This window comes from Scyliorhinus canicula, chromosome 13 (assembly GCF_902713615.1).
Source record: "Scyliorhinus canicula chromosome 13, sScyCan1.1, whole genome shotgun sequence".
In the NCBI taxonomy this organism is placed as follows: Eukaryota; Metazoa; Chordata; class Chondrichthyes; order Carcharhiniformes; family Scyliorhinidae; genus Scyliorhinus; species Scyliorhinus canicula.
In genome coordinates this window covers 15,341,809-15,355,511 of record NC_052158.1, presented here as the reverse complement: position 1 = coordinate 15,355,511, position 13,703 = coordinate 15,341,809, and the positions used below count along the sequence as shown (strand labels likewise).

The window sequence follows — 13,703 nt, the reverse complement described above, 5'->3', positions numbered from 1 at the left end:
CTATGGAAAGCACTCTGCCTTATTTTAAAGTAGCAAGTCAGACCTTTGCAAGGCCTGTCTTGTCCCCCAGCTGGGAAAAATCCTGGCCACACCTAGTCACCGCCTGGGCAGACCTGAGGAAGGATGTATTGGTCTAGGGGTGGGGGAGGGAGAGAGAGAGAGAGAGTTCCGGGTAGAATTACCAGTTGGATCAAAATGATGAGAAGCCATCACAACAAATGAGTGGTGGTCTTCCCTGGAATTTTGGAAGGCCAAATAAAGAGGGTTTAATTTGATCAACGTTTTCAGGATATCCAAGGGGAATCGGAGGGGTAGTTGGGGAGAAGCTATTCATGTCTGGCTGGGAACAAGGTGGGGGAGGGGGAGGGAGAGGCTGCTCGGGATTCCCTTCTCAACGTTCTGAAACTGACCCGGAATGCAACGTCACAAAGGGGAGTGACGCACGTGGCGGGGGAGGGGAATCCCCATGCCTTTTAAAGTCTGCCGCCAGCGCACTGGCTACATCGGTGCAGGGAAATATTGCAACGCAAGAGGCCACAGGGTGCTGGCTGGCAGTCACTCCGCTCTCACCCGGCAACAGGATGGTCGCTCTGGTCTCTGGGATCACCCCGGTCAATCCGACCGGCAGCTCTTGCCTCCTGTGCTCCGCCTGTCGCTTTCTACTCATTAAACCCAAACAGACCGAGTGTGGACACCGGTACTGCACCGCCTGCCTGGAGAACCTGTTCAAGTGAGTCGCACCGAAGAATCCCCATAGAGTCCCGACAGTGCAGACCGCCCCCCAATGTCACCAGGTCCATAATTGTTCCACGGTTTGAGCCCGTCCGCACGAGGAAGCAGTGCAGCTGAAGTCAGCTTGATATGTAGGATCGAATACCGCTTCTGACACTTACTCAAGACAAGGACATGTTTTTGGGAGGGTAAGGGGCTTGCCCTAGGGTCATAAAGAAGCAACGAGGCGAACCTTCTCCGAACTGATGTTTGATTCTGATGTCCATAAGACATAGGAGGAGAATTAAGCCATTTGGACCATCGAGTCTGCTCCGTTATTCAATCGTAGCTGATATTTTTCTCATCCCCCATTCTCCTGCCCTCCCCTCCCCCTCCCCCCCCCCCCCCCACCCTGATCCCCTTATTAATCAAGAACCTATCTTACGTAAATGATTCTGCCCAGACAGTGATCCTGCGGGAGGTGCCATGTGTGTGTGTGTATACACAGGTCAGGACTTGCCTGTGGTGCCCTCAGAGTGGAATAGCTGATGTGGACACAATGGGCCAAACGGCCCCCTTTTGTGCTGTAACCATTCGATGATTCTAGCGGGAGCAATGGATGGGTTTTAAACAATGGAAAAGCCGGGGATATTGGCAGCACTGACTCAGAATTCTGGAATATGAATTTGTTACAGGGGCAGCCAATCAGCCCCTCGAGCATGCTCCATCGCTCAGTGAGATTATGATTGATGTGCAACCTAACCATGTATATATTTACATACTCATTTTGTCTCTTCTTCTCAGAACAGATAATGAGGCAGACTGCAATGTTTGTCAAAAGAAGGTGCTTCGTTCCAAGGTAGGGCATTTAATTCATTGCAAATATGCTCTTTCACTGGTGGCTTGACTTAGGGGGGGGGGGGGGGGGGGGGGTCAGGTATTTTCAGGGGAGCCAGACAGCAGTGAAAATATAGAACAGACTGAATGTATTCGGCATGTCAGCAAGAGACACTTAGCAAGTAACAGAGTGAATTATAGACCGGAATCTAATTGAGGGGTTCAGATGGTTTATATATAGAATAATGGATACCTGGGAGTGAGTTACAGATTGGGTTTTAAGTGTTTAGGGATTGTTGGCTGCCATTGTGGCCTTGGTTGTTAGCAGTCCCATGTCACTGGTTTGGAAGTACCCTGTACATGATTGTTTGGAATTTCCATTCCCACTGCCAAGAAATTTTTCATGAACAAAGTGGGTGAATTACAAGGAGGAAGTAAAACTGAGATGTCGTGACTGAGCACTCTATTCTGCTTCTGCTGACTGGACCACATACGCTCCTTGCTTCTGGTAATGTGGTGGTTAAGTCACCGGACTAGTGATCCAGAGAATGGCTGACCTCACCCTGAGCTTAATAGTTCTTCCCCCTGTATCCCACCCTGGAGCCTGCAAATCAGACTGGCACTCCCCTGTGCCTGACCGAGAGGAGGTGCCACCTTCAAGGTGGGATGTTAAACTGGGGACTCCTCCTGCCATCTCGGGTGGTAATAGGTGAGCCTGTGGGCACTATTTCGAGGAGGAACAGGGGAATTCTCCTCGGTGTCCTGACCAATTCCCTTAGACAGCAGACAGTCATTACCTGTAGCCAAAGGGCTGCTGCGTTGAGTGACTGAGCTTCCAGACTACTTCATTGGCTGTGATGGGGAGGTGCTGAGGCTGTGAAAGGTGCTAAACAAATGCAAGCCCTCCCCCCCCCCCCACCTTGAGTCTTTTAGTCTGACCCCCCCCCCCTCCTTTTTTTCCACCCTCACAGGTCTACCACGATAGAGCTGCTGAAAATGATGCTTATGCCACAAAGATTCAGTGCACGGCTTACCGAGAAGGTTGTGATTGGACAGGGACGCTGCGGAACTACCTGGTAAGGGGCAGGTTGGCGTCGGAGGGGGAGGGATGAGGGGGTGACCGCAGTGAACCAAAGGAACGTCCTGAATTCGGAGGTGACCCGAGGAAAAACCTGAGGCCGGGTTTGGGTGGGGCTGGCGCAGCTGATTGGCTCATGCCGTCTTGTAACCGTGAATGGCCATCGCCTTACTGTGAAATCTGCACGGGGGCCTTGCAGACTCGGAGAAGGGCAGAGGCGCCCCGCCCCCCACAACCACTGCCACGGGTGCCCCGGCTAATACATAGCCAGTGGCAACCAACATCGCTAAAAGGGGGCAGATTATCTAGTCATGGCCTTTATGACTGTCCGTGTGGGATCTTCCTGTGCGCAGATCAGCTGCCAAATTGCAGCAGCGACGGTACTGTCGAACAGGTTTGGGTCTCCTTGAGGTCACAAAGATGTTGTGGTACAGGGGGCAGTATCCCTGCCTCTGATCCAGAAGCTCCTGCTTCGAGTCCCACCCCAGGACTTGATGGTCAAGGAAGGTGCGTTCATAACGCAGCCAAACAGTATCAACCATCCAAATCCTTCTTGCACACCTATGTCTGATGGGAAGAGTGGGGGAGACTCCTGGTCAGCCATGCTTGACGTGGTGCCCCCCCCCCCCTCAAACTATACCCCCTGGCGACAGACCAGCGTCCCGTTCCAGGAAAATCCTCACTAGGGGAGCTGATGAAAATCTGCCTTAGTGCACCGCGAGGTGCGGGAAGGGAATTGGAATGTCGCTCAAGAGGCAGTAGAAAGTGAAGCATTTTGATCACGGCCTCTTTCTTGGTCTCGAGGGTAACCCTGGGCGGAATTCTCCGAACCCCCGCAGGGTCGGGGAATCGCCTGGGGCCGGCGTAAATCCCGTCCCCACCGTGGCTGGAATTCTCCGCCACCCGGAATTCGGCGGGAGCGGGAATCACGCCCCGCTGATCGGTGTGCCCCCCGCGGCGATTCTCCGGCCTGCGATGGGCCGAAGTCACGCCGCTGACAGGCCTCTCACGCCGACGTGGTTTAAACCACCTCTGGGAAAGATGGAACACACTCCCGCTCTCCCTCGCGGGGAGAGTTCAGACGATCAAAATGAACGTACTGCCCAGGTTCCTCTTCCTGTTTAGATCCATTCCGATCTACATCCCCAAGGCCTTTTTCAAAGCGCTGGACAAACTCATCATGGCGTTCGTATGGGGGGGTAAAAATGCTAGGATCCCAAAGAAGGTCTTACAAAAAACAAAAACCAGGGGAGGGCTAGCCCTCCCGAATCTACAATTCTACCACTGGGCAGCAACAGCCGAGCGAGTAAGGGGATGGATCCAGGAGCCAGAGGCTGAGTGGGTGCGTGCGGAGGAGGCCTCCTGCATGGGAACCTCCCTCCGGGCCCTCGCCACGGCAGCACTCCCATCCCCACCCAAAAAACACTCCAGCAGCCCAGTGGTGACAGCCACCCTCCAATCCTGGAACCAACTGCGGCAGCAACTTGGCCTGACCAAAATGTCGAACAGGGCTCCCATCTGCAACAACCATAGGTTCACACCAGCACTGACTGACGCCACCTTCAAAAGGTGGAGGCAGGACGGAGGGACACTGACAGTCAGGGACCTATACACGGACGACAGGATCGCAACACTAGACGAACTGACAGAGAAATTTCAGCTAGCTGGGGGGAACGAGCTACGGTACCTGCAGCTCAAAAACTTCCTACGAAAGGAGACAAGGACGTACCCACAACCGCCACGACAGACACTACTGGAAGACCTACTGGACGCAAGTATCCTAGAGAAAGGGAACTGTAGTGACATGTATGACCGACTGGTAGATAGGGACGACACCGTACTGGACGCAACAAGAAGGAAATGGGAGGACGACCTGGGGATGGAGATAGGGTGGGGACTCTGGAGCGAAGCACTGCATAGGGTCAACTCCACCTCCACGTGCGCAAGGCTCAGCCTGACGCAACTAAAAGTGGTACATAGAGCCCACTTAACAAGAACCCGTATGAGTAGGTTCTTCCCGGAGGTGGAAGACAGATGTGAACGGTGCCAAAGAGGCCCGGCCAACCACGCCCACATGTTCTGGTCTTGCCCCAGACTCGTGGAGTACTGGACAGCCTTCTTCGAGGTTATGTCCAAAGTGGTGGGAGTGAGGGTGGAGCCATGCCCGATAGTGGCGGTCTTCGGGGTTTCAGAACAGCCAGATCTATTCCTGGGGAGGAGGGCGGACGCCCTTGCCTTTGCCTCCCTGATCGCCCGCCGTAGAATCCTGTTTGGCTGGCGGTCAGCAGCACCGCCCAGAGCTGCGGACTGGCTGTCCGACCTCTCGGAATCTCTCCAAATGGAGAAAATCAAATTTGCCATCCGAGGGTCGGACGACGGCTTCCACAGAACGTGGGAGCCATTCATGCAACTGTTCCGGGACCTATTTGTGGCCAATGTACAAGAGGAAGAATAGTCGGGGGAAGGTAGCGCTACAGGTTCGGTACGGGGGTTCGATGGCTAGCTAAGGCCCAAAACCAAACTAAATAAACATGTTGAGGGGGGGGGGGGGGGGGGGGGGGGCGGGCGCAGTTACTACTACGAAGATGCTTACCTGTAAATATGTATGTTAATTTTTGCGTGTTTGTTTGTTTTTTTTGTTCTTTTTCTCTCCTAACAATTTGTAATTTGTTCAATATAAAATATGAAAACTGAATAAAAACATTTATAAAAAAAAAAAAAACCACCTCTGGTGCCGGCAGGATTGGCAGCGCGAGCGGGCCCCTGAGGTCCTGGGGGGGGGGGGGGGGGCGTGGGCCGATTGGACCCTGGGTGGTGCCCCCACGGTGGCCTGGCCTACGATTGGGGCCCACCGATCGGCGGGCAGGCCAGTGCCATGGGGGTACTCTTTTTCTTCCGCTGCCGCCACGGCCTCCACCATGGCAGAGGCGGAAGAGACCCCCCCCCCCCCACCACGCATGCGCCGGTGGTGACGTCAACGGCCGCTGACACACCGGCGCCTGCGCGGACCGGCGAAAGCCTTTCAGCCAGCCCCGACGCTGGGTGGTGTAGTGCCAAAGGCCTTTGGCGCCATCGGCGGAGCGGAAACCACTCCGGCGCGGGCCTAGCCACTAAAGGTGCAGAGAATTCCGCATCTTTGGAGAGGCCCAACTCTGGAGTGGTTGGCGCCACTCCGCTAGTCCAGGATCCCCCCCCCCCCCCCCCCCCCCCCCGGGCCAAGTAGGGGAGAATCCAGGCCCCTCTTCCCCCAAATAGAAACTGAATTTCCTGGGTGTGCTCGTTCTGCAATTGAACCCTTTTCTTGAACAGATTCATCATCCCTGAACTGTAGTGTGACTGTCAATCTCTCTCTCTCTCTCTCTAACCACCATCCCCCTCTTCCCTGAACAGTGCACACACAGGCCCCAGTGTGATTTCCACGTGGTCCCGTGTTCCAACGTTGCATTCGGCTGTGAGGCGATTGGCGCCAGGAAGAAGATGTTGGCGCACGAGACCCAGGAGTGCGAGTGGCGGATGGCGCTGTGCCCCCAGTGCGAGACCTTCTGCATTCAAAAGCTGCTGGAGGTGAGCTGGCAAGGTGGAGCCCGGGGTCAAGCTCTCACCGTCAGAACTGCGGCCCCGTGCATTTATAGAGCGCCTTGAACAAAGTAAAACAGGAGCGTCATCAAACAGCATCTGACTCTGAACCACACAATGTCACCCAAAATCTTGAAGGAAAGGAAGGGGGTGGTGATGTGTGCCTTGTCGGAGGAGAGGGAGGTGGAGAGGTTTAGGGAGAGAATTAAAGGGCTTGGGGCCCAGTAGCGGAAGGCACAGCGACCAGAGATGGAGCGATGAATATTGGAGATGCTCCACGGGGTGGGCTTCGTTCAGTTCAGGTGTCTCCTGAGGGCGGTGGGCCTGGAGAAGGTTAGGGGAGAGAAAGGCAAGGGCCTGGAGGGATTTGAAAGCAAGGCAAGAGTTTTAAAATGGAGTCACTGCCAGAATCCAAAGCAATGTAGGTCGGAGAGCACAGGCAATGGCGCTTGTAATAATCTTTTTTTGTCACAAGCTGGCTTACATTAACACTGCAATGAAGTTACTGTGAAAATCACCTCGTCGCTGCATTCCAGCGCCTGTTCGGGTACACAGAAGGAGAATTTAGAACGTCCAATTCACCTAACAGCAAGTCTTTCAGGACTTGTGGGAGGAAACCGGAGCGCCCGGAGGAAACCCGGCCTACCGGCCTACCTTTGAACTCCGCCCCGCCACCGACCTTAACTCCATATTGCCTCAATACCAGCGTGTCCACCTTACTGACCAGTCATCAATGGAGCTGGAATCTACTGCATTCCTTACGCAAAGGCTCCAAACCTCTTACTTGGGTTGCTAACTGTGATTGACCGTACTCCTGGAGGTTTCAACATTTGACGCTCCCGTTTCCACCCCCCCCCCCCCCCCCCCCCCCCCATCCCATCCACTGCAGCCATTAATCGGCCAACACATCCATCCTTGTAGTGTACCACCTTCCTACACTAATTACAAAGCAGAAAGACTCCTACCCAATTGGATAACGTTTGACTGTGTGCTGAACAGCCTTTCCTCAACCACCATTTTCGATATTATTTTATTTCCTATAACCATAAATGGTTAAACCAAAATCTATTTTGTTGCCCCAATGATTTACCTACAGTGTTGCTCAGCCCATTGGAGATTGATCTTCAATCCCTGGAGACTCCCAGGACAATCCTGGAGAGTTAGAATTCCTACATCTAACCGCCCTATGTGCGGGTGCGTTTCCTCATCTCACTCCTCAATGGGCCAGGCTCTCATGTTCATGTCCTGACCCCGATTGTACAAAGATATTAACAATGTTTCCAACCAAGCTTGTAACAGCCTCCAATCGAATTATCTCTGTGGACTCCCCTCATTGTCTGGCGGGGATGAGGGCGGGCGACCTTTCCGCGTGATCCCCGATGTTGGGCATTGTGTTCCTGATGTTGAATTTGCTCATTTGTTTCCCTTAGGATCACATCGCTACCTGCGTCAAAAGGAAGGAGGATTGCCCGGTCTGTGGCCGCGCTGACCTAACAAAGGTGGATGTAAGCTGGCTTTCTTCGTTATTTGAAATCTCAAATCCAGTATTGTTATAACCTGCCTGCTTACCACTGGCTGGGGACTAATGGCAATCCCACAATCCTTTGGGAGTATGAGTTTCCCAATGAGGGGGGGCGGAGAAATCATTACCAGATTCCCTGCATAAATAAAGCTGGCCAGTTTGAAACTGGCTAGAGGAGAGTGAGCAGCAAGGGAAGTTGCTGCTGCTGTTGTACATAAATGTTATTTCTTTCTATCCTTCAACTCGTGCTGGATTCTTCGTGGCCCTCAAAAACAGTGGAAATCAGGCGCAAGTTTGGTTCCATTCCGAAGAGGACTATAATTATCATTGCACTGGAGGTGTGAAATCCGGGTTTTAAAAAATTGAGCAAATTTGGCGTGAGTTCAGGCCGCAATTTCCTCACTTTTTCACTCGTTAGGTAGATTACAGAATTGGCTCCACCTTTTGATGAGTTTGTTGTTTAAAATTGGGTGGCACAGTGGTAAGCACTGTGGGTCCCAGGTTCAATTCCCGGCTTGGGTCACTGTCTGTGCGGAGTCTGCACGTCCTACCCGTGTCTGCGTGGGTTTCCTCCGGGTGCTCCAGTTTCCCCCCACAAGTCCCGAAAGACGTGCTGTTAGGTGAATTAGACATTCTGAATTCGCCGGAATGTGGCGACTCGGGGCTTTTCACAGTAACTTCATTGCAGTGTTAATGTAAGCCAACTTGAGACACTAGTAAAAATTATTATGAATCCTAATTCTCCATCTCTCTGCTCTGCAACAATAATTCCAGCCCTCATTTAGCCTGTTTATGTAGAAAATGCTCTTCACATTGGCTTTGTCTTCCTCCTCTCTCTCTATGTCTGTTTTTCTCCCTCTTCCTCTCGCTTTGTCTGTCTGTCTTTCTGTGTGTATATCTCTCTCTTTTTCTCGCTCTCTCAATCGCGCTCCCTTCCTCGCTCTCCCCCCCCCCCCCCACCTCTCTCCCTTTTTCTCTCTCTCCTTTTCTCTTTTTTTCTCTTTCTCTCTTTCTCTCTATTCCTTTGTGACTCATTCCCACATTGTAATATTTTTTGTGCTCTTTCCTCAACAGTTTGAGAAACACTGTGACCCTCAGCATGGTACCTGCCCCAACACCCAGCTGTCCTGTCCCTTTAAAGATGTCGGCTGTCTGGAGAAGGTTTGTTCAAAGCAATCGACTGGCCAGTTACCTATCTGTTATTCACACCACCTTCCCCAACCCCTCCCACCCACAGCGCATCCTGGTAGTACTGAGACTCTCCATGCAGGAGACGGCCATTCTGTCCACCCTATGTGTGCAAGCCAGTTGAGTAAGCTCTATTGCACTTCCCTCTGCTCTTTCCCCTGCAGTCACGCACATTTTTCCTATTCAAGTATTTATCCAGTCCCATTTTGAAAGCTCCTATTGAATCTGCTTGCATTGCCCGATGGCAGTGTGTTCCAGATCACACTAACTCGCTGTGTTTAAAACACATGTTCCTCATCTCCCTCTGAGGTTCTTTTGCCCATAATTTTCAATCCCAGTCCTCTGGTCCCTCTCCCATCTGCCAGTAGTTGACTCTGACACCTCACTCAACATCTCCCCTTAACCTTCTCCAGTCTTTTCGAATGCCAAACATCCCAGGAAAAGTTCCATTTTGAATGCCTGCGCTCTGTAGAGACCGCCAATTTCAGCAAATAGAGAAGGGGGCTGTAGTGGAGAGATGCAGTGCTTCCTCAGTGCTGACCCTCTGACAGTGCAGCACTCCCTCAGTACTGACCCTCTGACAGCGCAGCACTCCCTCAGTACTGACCCTCTGACAGTGCAGCTCTCCCTCAGTACTGACCCTCTGACAGTGCAGCTCTCCCTCAGTACTGACCCTCTGACAGTGCAGCTCTCCCTCAGTACTGACCCTCTGACAGTGCAGCTCTCCCTCAGTACTGACCCTCTGACAGTGCAGCACTCCCTCAGTACTGACCCTCTGACAGTGCAGCACTCCCTCAGTACTGACCCTCTGACAGTGCAGCACTCCCTCAGTACTGACCCTCTGACAGTGCAGCACTCCCTCAGTACTGACCCTCTGACAGTGCAGCACTCCCTCAGTACTGACCCTCTGACAGCGCAGCACTCCCTCAGTACTGACCCTCTGACAGGGTAATGCACCCTCAGTAATTCACTGGGTGTGTGAACTTGGATTATGTGCTTAAGTCTCTGTCATAGAACTTGAAGCCCTGACCTGCTGAGGGACCCCTGGTGCCCAAGGCACTGATCCACCACGTGTCCCAGGAGGAGGGCGTCGAGTGGCTGCAACCTCTTTAATGTCTCCTCTCATTCTCCATCCAACAGCCTCGAAGGCGGGATTTGGACGAGCACCTGCGAGCTGCCCAGCAGACCCACCTCCTGCAGATGCTGACTCTGACCACCAGCCTGCGTTCCCGGAAAGTGTCTGAGGGCGAGCGGGCCGAGAGCTTCCAGCAGCACCTGACCGAGAAGGGGGGAACACGGGCCGGGCTGGCGAGCGAGCCCTCGAAGGAGGGGGCGGACAGCAGCTGGGTTCTGGGAGAACGGGGCACTACGGAGATGGCGAGAGGGGCGGATCCGGGGGTGCTGGCCCTGGCGAAGAAGACGGAGGGTCTGGAGAGGTCAGTCTGCGGCCTGAACAAGGACCTGGACAAGTACGCCCAGGTGATCGAGGTGCTGCAGCAGAAATGCCTCCACTATGAGCAGATCATCCTCTCTTTGCAAAGGAAGACACGGAACCAGGAGGTCACCAGTGGCCAGGCCGGTCCCTCCTCACCCGTCAGCACCAATGGGGTGCTGGTGTGGAAGATCAAAGAGTTCTCCTCTTGCCTGATGGCGGCCAGGTCAGAGCAGAGACCTTCCTTCTACTCGCCCGTCTTCGCCAGCCACCCATTTGGCTACCAACTTTGTTGCCGGATCTACCCCGACGGCGACGGCAATGGGAAGGGAAGCCACATCTCTCTCTTCCTCGCCATCATCAAGGGCGAGTATGATGAGGTGCTGCCCTGGCCCTTCAGGCAGAAGGTCATTTTCATGCTGATGGACCAAGTGCACCAGAAACACGTCAAGGAATCCTTCTCGCCTGACCTGCTGAGCGGCTCCTTCCAGAAGCCTCGGAGCCACATGAACATTGCCAGTGGCTGCCCCATGTTTGCCAGGCACGACCTCCTCCTGAAGCCCCAGAGCCACTACCTGAAGAACGACACCGTGTACATCAAGGTCATCATCGACACCACCGGCATTCCATTGTGAACGTGGCCACTTCCGGTTTTTTTTCTTCTCTTTTATTTGATTGTTTATTGTCCGGAACGGAGCCCCCATCCACTCAGACTGTCTGGAACAGTTGGGGGTTAATGAACGCTCCCACCCCACCTCCTCCCGCCCGCTCGATGACCGGATGGGCAAGAACACGCCTCAGCCGTGCGAGATTTCTGCTGCCTAGCTCATCCCAATTGAGGAAGCGGGAATTCCCTGCTCCCGGCGACCCATCTCCCCTTTCTCGAGATGTGGGCATCAGCACTTGTTGCCCGTCCCTGGGTGCCCTTGAGAAACTGAGGCTGTGAGGCGGCAGTGCTACCCTGTGCCAGAAGCAGAATGGGTGCTTGACTCCCAGATGCCAAGAGGGCACTTCCAGAGCACGCAGGAGGGTGAACTTTGAACCACAGTCAGCGGAGCAAGGCTTGATGGGCTGAATTACCTTTCCTTCGCCTGCTTCTGCCCCCTCCCAGGTGAGACGTAAAACAGCCCAGAAGGGGATTTTGATGCCAATTGGTGAGTGGCTTTCGTTCCAGATTTCTTTAATGGTCAAAATGAAGTTGACCCCAACTGTGTGACGGTGGATCTGAATCCCTGTCTCTGCCGCCCCTCTGTTAGTTTGGGCCCCTGGGTTCCCAGTCCAGCGACATTACCACTAATGTGTTTCCTTTCCCTCCCCCAATTGTTACAACGGGCCTTGCGAAGGAGTAGTAATACTATTTATTATTGTCACATGTAGGCTTACATTAACACTGCAATGAAGTTACTGTGAAAAGTCCTGAATGTCGCCACACTCCGACGCCTGTTCGGGTACACTGAGGGAGAATTCAGAATGTCCAATTGACCAAAGGCTCCTCCTCCTCCTCCTCCTCCTCCTCCTCCTCGCCTCTCCTCTCCTCTCCTCTCCTCTCCTCTCCCTCCTCCTCTCCCCTCCTCCTCCTCTCCTCTCCCTCCCCCCCGTCTCCTCCTCTTCCTCCCCCCTCTCCTCCTCTCCCCCCCTCTTCTCCTCTTCCTCCCCCCCCGGCATCTCGAGGGCTGGTTTTGTTACTAATATTCTGAGGCTGCACAAAGAACATGGAGGGGGTTGACAGGCAAGGAAAGGAAAGGCTGTTCACCCCCCCCCCCCCCCCCCCCCCCACAAACACAGCATTGATGTGGGAGAGCAAGGGGGAGACTGCAGGGTGGGAGAAGGAGAGGTTTTAACACAGCTGGCTGAATTCTGCTTCACTTTGTCCTGGGGAGGCAGTGTGCACTTGGTGCATCACCCAGATCCACCCCCCAACCCAACCTCATTCATTGCACTTTAATGATCAGGGAATATCATTCTATTTATTTAATTTATTGTTGTGACTATAATTTATCGACAGATTTTTTTTTTTTTGAGTGTGTGTTGCACTGTAAACCATTGCCAGGGTTGAACACCTTTTGAATAAAAGTTAATCTCATGTGAACCGTTTTCTCATGTGTTTAATTAAACTGGCCATTTGTCCTTTCGGAGGTGTCAGTGCTCATCGTATGCGGATAGTTTTTCTGGTCTTTATACGAAGCTCCGATTGTTGGACATACACTGTCTCATAGAATCCAAACAGCACAGCAGGAAACCATTCGGCCCATCGAGTCCACTGACCCTCCGACAGGCGCCCTACCCAGACTCCCGCTGCCTTATTCCTGTAACCCTAACTAACCTTTTGGACACTAATGTGGTGATATGCATCACTGTAAATACACAAGGGGTTAATGTAAATACACTACAGCTAAGTAAACACTAGAGGGAGCACCAGAGATGTCATGATATGCAGACATACAGCTAATTAACACATAGAATGGGTCACGACCAATGGGCAGTCAAAACACCTAGAGGTGACACTACCACAAGGGGGCATTACACAACCCATATACAAGGACAGGTCACACATGCTCTGTCTCTTTCCACAGCCGACACTTAGAGAGAAGGACAGGGGCAGATCAGAAGCATCACACCCACCATGTGGCTTAGAGCAGACTGGTTAGTTAGACTGAGTTACTATAGCAAGTTAAGCAGGAGTCGAACTCGTAGAGAACTGTGCTAATGGTTCAATAAATCACATTGAACTTACTTCAACGTCTGGAGTATCTTTTGGTCAAAGCTGCATCGAGTTGCAGCCTGTGTTATCCCAGAGTACAAAACACAACAACTAAGGGGCAATTTAGCATGGCCAATCCACCTAACCTGCACATCTTTGGGCTGTGGGTGGAAACCGGAGCACCCGGAGGAATCCCACGCAGACACGGGGAGAACGTGCAAACTCCATACAGACAGTCACCCAAGGACAAATCGAACCCAGGTCCCTGGTGCTGCGAGGCAGCAGTTTTAACCACTGTGCCACCAATAACGTGTATTTGTCGGACATGTTGAATGTGGAGTAAGGTCCCAAGGTGCTTCACAATGGTGTTATCAAACAAAATTGAAAACTCAGTCACAAATACCAAAAGGGCAGGTCAGTGTCCAGGAATCCTGCAGTGATTAACTCACTTCCTGACTCCCCATAGCCTATCCACCATCTACAAAGCACAAGTCAGGAGTGCACTCCCCATTGCCTGGAGTGAGTACAGCTCCAGCAACATTCAAGAAGCTCCACTGGGGAGGCAGTGGCATTGATTTGATTGATTTATTTATTGTCACATGTACCGAAGTACAGTGAAAAGTGTTTTTCTGCGGCCAAGGAAACGTACATTAGACAA

At 52.8% G+C, this 13,703-nt stretch overlaps 1 protein-coding gene across 2 annotated transcripts; it reads left to right on the top strand.

Annotated features, from left to right (window-relative positions):
• Positions 1–459: 459 nt before the first annotated feature.
• On the top strand, positions 460–11,797 carry LOC119975972 (TNF receptor-associated factor 2-like). Of its 2 annotated transcripts, none has more exons than XM_038815973.1 (7): positions 460–730; positions 1,516–1,570; positions 2,520–2,624; positions 6,017–6,190; positions 7,633–7,701; positions 8,799–8,885; positions 10,053–11,797. In XM_038815973.1, the coding sequence occupies exons 1-7, from the start codon at positions 582–584 to the stop codon at positions 10,977–10,979; spliced, it is 1,566 nt and encodes a 521-aa protein (XP_038671901.1). In that variant the 5' UTR covers positions 460–581; the 3' UTR covers positions 10,980–11,797. The 2 variants fall into 2 exon arrangements, with proteins under 2 accessions (XP_038671901.1, XP_038671900.1); XM_038815972.1 differs by having other exon boundaries at positions 462–730; positions 7,633–7,707.
• The last annotated feature ends 1,906 nt before the right edge of the window (positions 11,798–13,703 follow it).